Genomic DNA, 12,330 nt, shown 5'->3' with positions numbered 1-12,330 from the left:
AGTGCCCAATACACAGTAAGTGCTCAGTAAATCCAATTAAATGACTGATTAGTGGACAGAGCATGGGCCTGGAAGTTGGAAGGACCTGGGTTCTAATCCCAGATCTGCCACTTGTGTGCTGTGTGACCTTGGGCAAGTCACTCAACTCCTCTTTGCCTCAGTTACCTTTTCTGTAAGATGGGGATTGAGACTGTGAGCCCCACATGGGACATGGACTGGGGCCAACCTGATTATCTTGTATCTACTCCAACACTTTGTATAGTGCTTGGCACATAGTGAGTGCCTAACAAATGCCATTAAGAATTGAACAGCTCCAAGATACAGCAGTCAGAGGAAATAAATTATCCTCTGGAGAAGAAATTGAGGGATTCCACGTGATAAAGCAATCGGCATGTTCAAACCAACAGAGAAGCTGCTTAGCTGTGTTTTCCCCTGAGGAGTCACCAAAAGATGTGAGTTCCTAAATGGACTGTAAACTCCTTAAGAGCGGGGATTACCTCTCCCAAGCACTTAGTACAACATTTTGCACAGAATAAGCACTCAAGAAATAGAATGGATTGATGTCTCGCTCCAATTCCACTATCTGAGCTCCACAGATGTGTAAGGGGAATAGGAGTACAGACTGATGCTTTTCAACCATTGGTTGAAAAATACCTTTTACTTTCTCTGCTGAGAGCATTTATTAGGTTCATAATATATTCTATAAATTATTTATTCATATTAACATCTCCCCCGACTAGACTGTAAGCTCGTTGAGGGTAGGGAATATATCTTCCAACTCTGTTGTATGGTACTCTTCCAAGAGCTTAAGACAGTGCTCCACACACAGTAAGTACTCAATAAATAGCACAAATGGTGACAGTAATAATGATGAAAATGAAGATGAAGTTGATGAGAGGTCAGGGAGACAACAGATGCAGATGACACCCAAAACGGACAACTTAAGCATTGGGACACACCCACCCAAATACATATTTTTTTAAGTATTAGAGACCCAACAGTTACACAAACAATTATGCATGCAAACTACTCTTATCCCACAACAAAACCCACTTTACGATTATTTACCCAATGGACTTCTGTATTGTAAAGAATCACTTTCAGCCCACAAGTCATCACTAGAAGCACTGAAAGGCTGATGGGCTAATAATATACACGATTTAAAATTTTCTAGATGAAAGTAAATATGTTCTCTGGGGAACAATTCGCCCTCCTCAAGAAAATCACCTGAATGCCTCCATGGGACACGAACTTCATGTCTTTGGCCTCTAGAGCCAGCTGCAAACAGGTAGTTTTCCCCCAGGCTTCAGACACTCGAATAAGAAGCTTTTGGGATCTCTCCTCATCCTTCCGATAACATTCTGTGAAGACTCCTGAAAGGTCAGGTGGCAGGGAACCATGAATGAACAATACCCACAAATCAGGGAACATCAGGGAAAAGATCAGAAGGGGAGAGTCAGCCATGCATCTGAGCCATTCCAAACATAGCACCTTACCACATTTCCGATATAAAGGGAATTAAGAGAACCCAGGAGAGCTCCGTTCTTGGATCCTGGAGCTCACAAAACACTGTGGTTTCGAGCTTAGGTCCTGCCGAATTGTACTTTCCAAGCTCTTAGTACAGTGCTCTACAAACAGTAAGCACTCGATAAATACGATTGAATGAATGAATGACATGGATGTCTCACCGATGGCTCGGTTCTCATATTCCTCAGCAAGGGTTAGCATTTCCTCTGAGCTGTCCGTGTCATCTTCCTCCTTGGAGAGTTCCTTCAAGATCTTACTGCATGCCAGAGCTGCTGCAATACAGTCTTGGCTCTAAAATATCAAGGGAATCAATTCATAATGGATCATTAATGCAACAGAGGGTTGGGCAATTGTTTTTTATTGCTTCTCTCCCTTCCAGGCTGATCGGAATTATGGGCTCATTTTGAAAATAAACAAAACGAAGATTGAGTTGGTGTCATTCACGAGTTAATGGCAGTGCTGGGTTGAGATCTAGAAATCCCTAGGTTTCCGGTAGGAACCAAACAGACTACTTGCCACCCAAAGCTTAGACTATATATTTTGGGAAAAGCCTATTCTTTTTGCACCTTTCTGAACATTTCAGCTGTTCCAAAATCTGTCCATAGACCAACCATCAGATCTTCATGCAACCTGGATGAATAGTTAAGGGGTTAGGTACCTTGAAGGGACTGGATTCTCATAAGATCCTATATATTGCTATATCGTACTTTCCCAAGCACTTAGTACAGTGCTCTGTACTATAAATTCCATTAACTGACTGACCCTGGCTTAGCTTAGGTTTTTTTGGTGGGATTCCACACTGCCCAGGGAAGTGAAGGGACATCTTCATTCAAAAATTGTATTTGAGAGCTTACTGTGTGCAAAGCACTGTACTAAGCGCTTAACTGGACACAATTCCTATCTCTAACTGATTTTAATGCCTGTCTCCCCCACTAGACTGTGAGCTACTTAAAGGACAGCATCATTGTGATCCTTTGCTGATGGGGAAACTGCAGTGCTTTTTGACAACATACTTGGTGTATAGGCATCTTTACCTCACCCCAAAATGGGGAAAGGGCCCTGAAAAAATGTATTACTGAAATATTGTGGAAAGAGAAAGAGATGGCTCTCAAAACATACACAGTTGCAATTTCATCAGCAGCAGTTTGTGCATCCTCTCTCCATCTCTCTCAATTTCTTTAAAGTTGTCACCCTCTGGAGTGCTCTCTGAGCCCACTGATAGGATTGGAGATGGTTCCAAGTGTTAAAATAGTCTGTGAGGCCAGAGCCCATGCCCTCCGATTATTGCATATAAATCCATCCTTCCCATCGCTATTCTGCCCCACAGGAAAGCAGGAGTAACATCTGCCCCCTGCATTGATTTCTGGCCATTACAAAATCTGCACAAAACAGTAACTAAACAAACCTTCGTTTCAGTCACCAAGTAGTCATGAAAGAGGACAACCTTGTACCTGGGCCCAGATGATTTCTGCCAGCTCCCTGCGGTTCTGGATGATGGCCCAAATGAGAAGGTCTCGAACGGGATCCATGGTGAAGGTGACCCGGCCTGGGGAACGCTTGTAGAGCGATCGGAGACTCACACCTTGCACCTGGAGAGACATGAGGATTCGAACCGTGTAATGCGGAGAGCCTGTGAAAGTGTTATACTTGTTCTGGGGGCAAAACATTTGGACAGTGATGTCTGAGTTTTCCTACGTGGCACAGGAACTGTTCCCTGTGGGTCTCTTAACTTCATTTTCTGAATGTATAATAGGCGGCACCCAAGGCACTGGACTGCAAGAATTAAGGATCTTAAAAGGGAGAGTGGTTCAGATAATTAAGTTCAAAATGGTGGTATTCGAGCTGTTGCTGAGGAGATTCTCAAGTCAAGTCAGTGAGGCCTGGCTCACAACAAGTTGAAAGTTGTGTTTTATTCTTAGTCTGACATTTTCCTAGGCTGAGCAGGGAAAGAGATTCTCCATGACTCAAAAACTGCCACATGGGAACTCTGGCTGGGCCCTCCTAGTGATTTCCTTCTATCAGAATTCCAAATTGGAAGTAAACAGCTAAGTTTTAGATGTGACCAGAGAAAGAGGAAATGCGTACATTGAGTTTGATGTGTGGCACGGCTAAGGACAGCCGTGGTCGCTCCGTGTGCTTTGGCTTTGGGTAGAGGGGCTGGGTGAAGTCCCCCAGAAGCTCCCTCAGGACCTGAGACACGTGGTGCATCTGGATCTTGGGCAAGGAGGGGTAAGCAGAGCGCTCCATCTCCTCCATCAGCACTTTCTGCAACTTGCTGTGGAACAGGCTGGAGGAGGCCATGTTTTCATAGAGGTAGATCAGGGTGTCCCAGGTGACAAACTCCTTCAGACGGACTCCGTGCTCCAGGAAAAGTTTCACGAATTCAGGCTTGTTAGCAATCAGGGCGGCAGTCATCATTGGATGGAGATCTGAGGGCTGAGACAAAATAAGTAGTTGGGAACAGCACTACAGAGGGAAGTGAAAAAGGGAAAGAAAGAAAAAAGGTACCAGAGAGAAGGAAACCTAAAAGTGGAATCCCAGGACTAAAGAAAATCAGCTATAAAACTCAAGTAATGACTCAATTCAGTTCCTTAATGATTACACCTAGAATTCCTAGGGCACTTTGATTTTTCACAGCCCTTCTCACCAAACTGCCTGACTTTATCCTCATGACATTCTTGGGAGGACTTTTTACAGACAACCCTTCTACCCACCATGACAGAAGACATGTACCTGTATTTTCCAAGAGTGAGGACATTCCTCCCAACAGGGAGATTCACTTGCCTTGGCTCATCGTGGAATCAGGCCCGCTAACTGTAATACTGCTTTAGTTCACATTAGACATCCCTCTGGAAGCACCTCATTACGCTCTTGCCTGCTGGAATCCTGGAGGAAAACAAAGACCCGGCACAGATAGTCTCACCTTCCACTGCCGCTCATCTGTAAAGATCTCACTCCGAGCAATGTCCACTCGGTTCCAGGCCACTGCTAACTTCAATTGGTGGTCCCAGTTCTCGTGACCAAAATGGTCGTGGTTCCGGGAAGCTGCAAGACACAGGAAGAGATATTCGGTAGTCTGCAAGATTTGAATCATTTCTCTCACCTAACCAGGCAGGGATTGTACATTAACCTTTGCGGATAATTTAATGATGAGCTGAGGTGTAAAAATACACCCTTGGGAATAAAGTGTTCGCTTAAATAGGGACAACTTCCTTTTGCATGACTGGACTGGGGAGAAAAGAGGAAGAATTAGATATGGGCTAAACAGAGACTGTGAGCCCGTTGCTGGGTAGAGACCATCTCTATATGTTGCCAACTTGTACTTCCCAAGTGCTTAATACAGTGCTCTGCACACAGTAAGTGCTCAATAAATACGATTGAATGAATGAACAGAGTACCAGGTTAACAATTCCTGGTCCTGCTTCTCCATAAGGCCACTATATCTCAGGGATTCTGTGAAGATTAAAAGGCAACATAGTCTAGTGAAACTAGGTCTCGGAGGTGGAGGGCTTGAGTGCAAGCATGCTATATGTGACCTTGGGAAAGTCACATAACTTTTCTGTGCCTATGTTTCTATAACTATAAAAGGGAATAATAATAACAATAATAATAAGAAGAAGAATACCAGTTTTACCTTGTTTCACAGGGCCGTAAGTAGTACAATATTTGAAAAATCATGCAAAGAGCTTTGGAAAACTTTCCAAAATTTGCTTTTTGGATTCAAGATACTATTAATAATAATAATGGCATTTATTAAGCACTTACTATGTGCAAAGCACTGTTCTAAGCGCTGGGAAGGTTACAAGGTGATCAGGTTGTGCCACGGGGAGCTCACAGTCTTCATCCCCATTTTACAGATGAGGTAACAGGCACAGAGAAGTTGAGTGACTTGCCCAAAGTCACACAGCTGACATATTACTAATAAATAGCCTGAAATGTTCTGAGCATCAGAGAAAAGAGGGACTATTAGTTAGCAGGGAGAGAGGCCCAAGTCTCCAGTGGCCAGGCTGCAGGCTGATGAGGCCTCTGAACCCATCTGCCACTTCCTCCCAATCAGGTGTGGAGCATGGCTGATGTGAGAAAGCAATTCTTACAAATGTCCAAACTCTGGACTGTCTGTGTACTTGAAGTGAACTGAATATTCCAAGCACACACTCTTGCTCTCTCCCTCTCCGTAAATTGAGCTCCATTATCATTCCAGTCTATGACCCTTACCTTTCAACAATGCCTGAAGAATGGCCACATCCACATCTTGCTGACCATCTTTGCCTTCTCGGAAAATAGTCAGTAACTGTCTTCTCCGCACGATGTCTTGGATCTGTAAGAAACCTCTGATTTATGAGATATATTGCTAGGGTAAAAACCCCTGTTTCTTTGTAGTAGATGCTGATTTCTCAGTCTCTTCAAGGTGGAATTGTATAACAGCCCCATCCTTACTAATTTGTAAAAGAATCAACACACTACTTTTCTTCTCCCTGCAAAATAGTTGTCTGGTTTCCACCAACCTGGCAATCATTTTCTGGCATGAATGAGACACTAACCCAAAGGTCTGATAAATCTGAAGTGCTACCTGAGTCTTTATGGTCACAGCAATGAAGAGAAAATTGGAAACTTTTGGTCTTCTATCCTTACACCGTTGAATTATAGTGTGCTCAAAAACAGGACTGCTCCTTTACTCTCTCTCCCAAATACAGCCACAGGAGGGAACAAGCCTTGGAGGTTAGAATCCAGGAGTGACAGCAACCCCAGTGTATCTGAGCTTAGTGAATTAATCTCTCCATAAAGGAGGTGGGGATCCTTCAAACCTGTGAGTCTGTGTGAAAGCTCCAGTTTGGTTACACAAAGGAATCAATTTAAATCGATAAGTGGTATTTATTGAGCTCTTCCTGTGTGCAGAGCACTGTACTAAGCACTTGGGAGAGTACAACACAACAGTTAGTAGACATGTCCCCTTCCCATTAGGAGCTTACGGTCCAGAGAAAGAGCTGGACATTAATGCGAATTAGGGATGTGTACATAAATGATGGGGAAGAGGTGGGGTGAATAGCAAGTGCTTAAAGGGTACAGAACCAAGAGCATAGGTGATACATAAGGGAGATAAATGGTCTTTATTGAACCCTTATTGGGTGTAGAACACTGTGCTAGGCACTTGGGAGAGGACAGTAGAACAGAGTTGTTAGACATGTTCCCTGCCCACGACAAGCTTACAGTCTAGAGGTGGGGGACAGACATTAACATAAATAAATGTTAGGCAACGTTTACGTAAACGTTATTTATTCATTCGTTCAACTGTATTTATTGAGCACTTACTGTGTGCAGAGCACTGTACTAAGCACTTGGGAAGTACAAGTTGGCAACATATAGAGATGGTCCCTACCCAACAAGTTATTTAGGTAAATGTAAATAAATTACAGATGTGTACATAAGTGCTGCAGGACTGAGGGAGGAGTAAATAAAGTGTTCAAATCCAAGCCTAAGGGTGGTGCAAAAAGGAGTGGGAGAAGAGGAAATGTGGGCTTAGTCAGGTAAGGCCTCTTGGAGGAATTGTGCTTTAAATTGGAAGAGGATTGGAGGAAACTCTTGGTCTTCTACCCTTACACCATTGAATGATCCAATAATTGGAGTAGATGTGCTTTAACTAAGGCTTTTAAGGTGAAGAGAGTGATGGTCTGTCAGATATGAAGGCGGGAGAGAGTTCCAGGCCAAAGGCAAGGCATGGACCAGGGGATGATGGTGAGACAAGATGAGACAGAGGTGTAATAAGTAGGTTAGCATTACAGGAGCAAAGTGCATGAGCTGGATTGCAGTAGGATATTAGGACAGTAAAGTTGGAGGAAGCAAGGTGATTGTTCTAAAGCTGATGGTAAGGATTTTTTTTACGTGGAGGTGGAAGGACAACCACTGGAGGTTCTTGGCAGAGTCGGGAAACATGGACTGAACATTTTTGTAGAAAATTGATCTGGACAGCAGAGTGAAGTATGGACTGGAGTAGGGGAGACAGAAGGTGGGGAGATCAGCAAGGAGGCTGATGCAGTAATCAAGCTGGGATAGGATAAGTACTTGGATTAATGTAGCAGCAGTTTGGATGGAGAGCAAAGGATGGATTTTGGCAATGTTGTGAAGGTTGAACAAACAGGATTTAGTGATTGATAGAATATGTGGGTCGGATGAGAGGGATGAATAAAGGATAACACCAAGTTTACAGGCTTGTGAGACAGGAAGGTTAGTTTACAGTAATGGGGAAGCTAAGGGGAGGACAGGGTATGGGTGGGAAGATGGAGAGTTCTCTTTTGGACAAGCCAAGTTTGAGGTGTCACCAGAACATACAATTAGAGAAGCGGGAGGAAATACAAGATTATAGAGAAGGAGAGAGATCAGGGATGGAGATGGAAATGTGTGAATCATTCACATAGATGGTAGTTGAAGCCATGGGAGCAAATGAGTTCTCCAAGAGAGCATGTGTAGATGGAGAATAGAAAGGGACCCTGAACTGAGCCTTGAGGGACTCCTTCAGTTTGAGGGTGGGAGGCAGAGAAGGATCACATGAAATGAACTGAAATTGAGAGGCCAGGGAGGTAAGGGAATCAGGAGGAGTGTCAGTGAAGTCAAGGTTGGATCATTTTTCCAGGAGAAGGGGGCGGTCGACAGTGTCAGAGGCGACAGATGTTGAGGAAGATTACGATGGAGTAGAGGTGGTTGGATTTTGCAAGAAGGAAATCATTGGTGACTTTTGAGGAGCAGTTTCAGTGGACTAAAGGGGGCGGAAGCCAACTGGAGGGGATCAAGCAGAGGAAGTGGAGGCAGCAGGTGTAGACAACTCACTAAAAGGGTTTGGAGAGGAATGGTAGGAGGGAGATGGGACAATAATAGGAAGGAGCGGTGAGGTCAAGGGAGGATTTCTTTGAGGATAGGAGAGAAATAAGCATGTTTGAAAGCAGTGGGGAAAAAAGCCATTGCAAAGAGGGGTTAGTTGGGGAAAGCCTCTTGGAGGAGATGTGATTTTAATAATGAGTTTTGAAGGAGGGAGAATGATGGTCTGTTGTATGTGAAGGGGGATGGAGTTTCATATGAGAAGAAGGACATGGGGAAGGGGTCAGCAAAGTCCTGCTCCTTAAGGAGATAGAACTAAACAAGGAGCTGGAGTAAAGATATCTCCTCCTCTTCTTCTCTCTGGTACTCTTCCCCCTTCCCTTTCATCACCAACACGGAACAATGATCGATGACTAGTTCTGTTCCACGCCCTGGTTGAGTTCTCTGGGAAGAATTTAACGTTTCCTTGGGCACGGTTAAGCGTGTCATTCAATCCTGACTCACCTTTTTGGTCCACTCTACAATCTTGTTCTCCGTAAAAGTTTCAAAGGTTTCCTGGAAGAGCATGCTCAGCTTCTTCTGGATGAGGGAAACAGTAATCTCAGAGACGGGCAGGTTGGCCACCTGAGCGATGACATCGGCCACGCGTCCTGACCCCTCCACTATCACACAGGGTGTCCCGTTGGTGATGGCGTTGAAAATGGTCTGCAACAGAAATCAGGGTGGCCGAGGAAAATTCAGTTGAAAATTAGCATCTCTTAATATTCAGTTTGCCCCATTCCATAGCTATCCACACGGGTGGCTGTTCCTTTTTTTCTAGAATTTAGATTTAGATCATTTTCTCAACTGCAATAGCTGAATAAGATCACTCAAATAATCAATGGTATTTATTTGAACACTTACTTTGTGCAAAGCTCTTGGAAGAGTACAATACAACAGAGTTGGTGGACATGATCCCTGACCATGAGATCCTTATAGTCTACAGGGGGAGATGGGTGTTAAAGTTGATTAGGGAAAGGGAAAAAAATAATAGGGACTAGGGAATGGAGGTCACAGTGTATTGTGGGGGCCCAAATTAACTGAATAACCAGCTAATGGAGAGCTTGCCTTTCCACTAATGATCCTTCTGGATCAAAGTCCACTATTCAAACATTTGTTTGACCTAATTTGGTCTGACGTTGTCTTCCCTTTCACCTAGCGTTGTCCCCGGAGCCCCTTACCGGATCAATACTTACATCAAGCGTTCCAGGCCCACCTTCTAACACCACACAGACAATTGGAATCTTGATGGCAACCCCTGTGGAGAAAGCAGACGCATCAAAATTAAGTATAACACAGAACAGGGCCTCCTCTAGAGAGCTTCAGCCAAGAGTAAAAGACATTATCATTTTCTCTTAAAAGGCAGCCTCTTCAAAACAAAAGGAATAAGAGAGAACTCAATCCTCATAGCTCAGGGTTTTTTTCTGAATACTGCCACAAGTTGCAACAAGGTTCACTGAGATGCAGCATGGCCTAGAGAAAAAAGAGCACAGACCTGAGAGCCGGAGGCCTTGGGTTCTAATCCCAGCTCTACCAATTGCTTGCTGTGTGACCTTGAGCAAGTCACAACTTCTCTGTGCCCCAGTTTCCTCAACTGTAAAATGGGCATTGAATACCTATTCTCCCACCTAGACTGTGAACCCGATAAGGCATTGTGTCCACAGGTATTGTGTCCACAGGTATTGTGTCCAACCTAATTAACTAGCATCTGCCCCAGCACCTAGAAAGTGTTTGCCACATAGTAAGCACTTAACAAATACCATAAAAAAATAAGTTGGCAAAGGCTTTTAGATCCCAGCTCCACCAATTGTCAGCTGTGTGACTTTGGGCAAGTCACTTAACTTCTCTGTGCCTCAGTTGCCTCATCTGTAAAATGGGGATTAAGACTGTGAGCCCCCCGAGGGACAACCTGATCACCTTGTAAACTCCCCAGCGCTTAGAACAGTGCTTTGCACATAGTAAGCGCTCAATAAATGCCATCATTATTATTATTATAACTCTGATTAGAAGCAAAGTTTCAGCACACCTTGGGAGGTAGCAAAGATAGGCGTGCTAACTGTGGGGAAAAAAAAATCCTCAACCTTCAAGTAAAACTGAGGGGCCTATGTTCTGGCATGAGATATTCCCCATAAGTTAGGCACCATTACCTCCTTTTTCCTTAGTCTGCTCCGAGATAAACTTCTCCAGCTTAGTCCTCAAGGGGATCTCAACACCATATCGGCCATGGGTCCCGTCGTCCACTAGGATGAAGTGGGAGTGATTGTTATCCAGGCAGGAAAGGTGTCCTTGGCTCTCTTCATCCAGGACATACTCGGCGGGAAAGCCCCCCTGCAGACATTCAGGGAAGACATTCAGGATGAACTCGATATTAGTAGCCATCAAACCCTGGGCCCCCGGAGAGTTCTCCGAAAAAGAGCTCAACAGTTACCAATTCGGGAGGGAATATGTCTCCCCCACCCTTTCCGAGGGCTCTTTAGCTCACCATAGGGTAAATTAAGCTTTCCCGATTGTGTACTGTTCCCCAGGTGGCTATTCCAATGGTAATGACTTCCCCTTCTTTGTAGCTGCTGCTCAAGCTGAAGTCTCGGACGGCCTCTCCCACTTGCTTCATCACTCCTGCATGGGATCCGCCAGTTATAATCCAGGCACCTGAGGAAAATATCCAGGGGTTGCTGAGTTTCTGGGTTCCGGGCAGTGGCCCTGACTGACTGAAACCCTTAATGATGGCGTTCAGGAACAAAGAGGGTCATCTTCAAGTAAGAGATTCCCTCTTGCGTCTTTCTGGGTGGTATCGCAGTGCTTAGAACAGTGTCTGGCACATAGTAAGAAATTAAATTCCATATATATATTTTTTTTAAAAATCTTATCCCAGCTCAATGACTGCGTCAGCCCCCTCCCTGTGCCTTCAGCACATATGTTGCTCTGTTGCCCTGATGGTGATCCTAAAGTGTCCATCTGAACATGTCTCCCCATTTCTCAAAAACTTCCAGTGGCCACCCATTCATTTCCACATCAAACACTCCTAATTTTTGGCTTTAAGGCACTTAAATCAGCTCTCTCTCCCCTTTCTATTTATCCACTTCCTCCTACTACATTCCAGCTCCCATTCTTTGTTGCTCTCAAGCTAATCTCTTCCCCTCTAGACTGTAAGCTCCCTGTGGGCAGGGAATATACTTGCTAACTGTATTATACAGTCTCAAGCATTTAGTTCAGGGTTTTGCACAAATTCAGCACTCAGACACCTCTGACTCCTTTCTCATGTTTTTCCTCTTTCCTGGAAGTCCCTCCCCATTTTTATCCTGCCAGATCACACCTCTTCTATCTTCAAAGCCCCAATTAAATCTCTTCACCTCCAGGAGGACTTCCCCTATTAATTTTTCCTCTCTCCTAGCTTTAGCCTCCAAACTACCATCCCACCACCTTATGGCAACCAACACTTATGTGGCTCAAAGCCATTAAGCAGTCTTACTCTTAGATATTCACTTTCCTTCTTACTTGTCTAATGCTGTCGAATCATCTCCGACACATAACAACGCCATGGACATATGTCTTCCAGAATGCTCCACCTCCATCTGAAATCATTCTGGTAGTGTATCAGAGTTTTCTTGTTAAAAAAACACAGAAGTGGTTCTTCCGTGCAGTAAACGTGAGTCTCCACCCTCGACTCTCTCCCGTATCTCTGCTGCCCAGCATGGTTGAGTTTTGACTTGTAGCAGATTGCCTTCCACTTGCTAGCCACTGTCCAAGCCAGGAATGGAACAGATCTGCCTCTAGTAGAGTATTGGAAACTCTCTAGGTGTGACCCCAAGAGGGGTTCTTTCTTATACCTATCCCTAAATTATTGTAGTGTCCGTCTCCTTGATGCAGTGTAAGTTCCTTAAGGGTAGGGACCTCGTATGCTAATTTCTAGTGTCTTTTCCTGTGTTTTCAACCGTGCTCTTCTCTTAACAAAGT

The 12,330-nt window shown here is 44.4% G+C and overlaps 1 protein-coding gene across 2 annotated transcripts in view; it reads right to left on the bottom strand.

Annotated features, from left to right (window-relative positions):
- The window catches only part of TRPM2 (transient receptor potential cation channel subfamily M member 2), a 54,784-nt gene that overhangs the window by 30,060 nt on the left and 12,394 nt on the right, over positions 1-12,330 (bottom strand). For both annotated transcript variants that reach the window (XM_038749031.1, XM_038749032.1), the window contains 10 exons: positions 10,859-11,025; positions 10,524-10,704; positions 9,573-9,634; positions 8,842-9,042; positions 5,743-5,845; positions 4,451-4,572; positions 3,613-3,963; positions 2,979-3,116; positions 1,689-1,818; positions 1,228-1,373 (listed from right to left, as the gene is read on the bottom strand). In XM_038749031.1, the coding sequence (XP_038604959.1) occupies positions 1,228-1,373; positions 1,689-1,818; positions 2,979-3,116; positions 3,613-3,963; positions 4,451-4,572; positions 5,743-5,845; positions 8,842-9,042; positions 9,573-9,634; positions 10,524-10,704; positions 10,859-11,025 (1,601 nt within the window). The remainder of the gene's footprint in view (positions 1-1,227; positions 1,374-1,688; positions 1,819-2,978; positions 3,117-3,612; positions 3,964-4,450; positions 4,573-5,742; positions 5,846-8,841; positions 9,043-9,572; positions 9,635-10,523; positions 10,705-10,858; positions 11,026-12,330) is intronic.

The sequence above is a fragment of the Tachyglossus aculeatus genome, chromosome 7, assembly GCF_015852505.1.
Source record: "Tachyglossus aculeatus isolate mTacAcu1 chromosome 7, mTacAcu1.pri, whole genome shotgun sequence".
Lineage (NCBI taxonomy): Eukaryota > Metazoa > Chordata > Mammalia > Monotremata > Tachyglossidae > Tachyglossus > Tachyglossus aculeatus.
The sequence above is the reverse complement of the archived record's forward strand: the minus strand, read 5'-3'. Positions and strand labels throughout refer to the sequence as shown.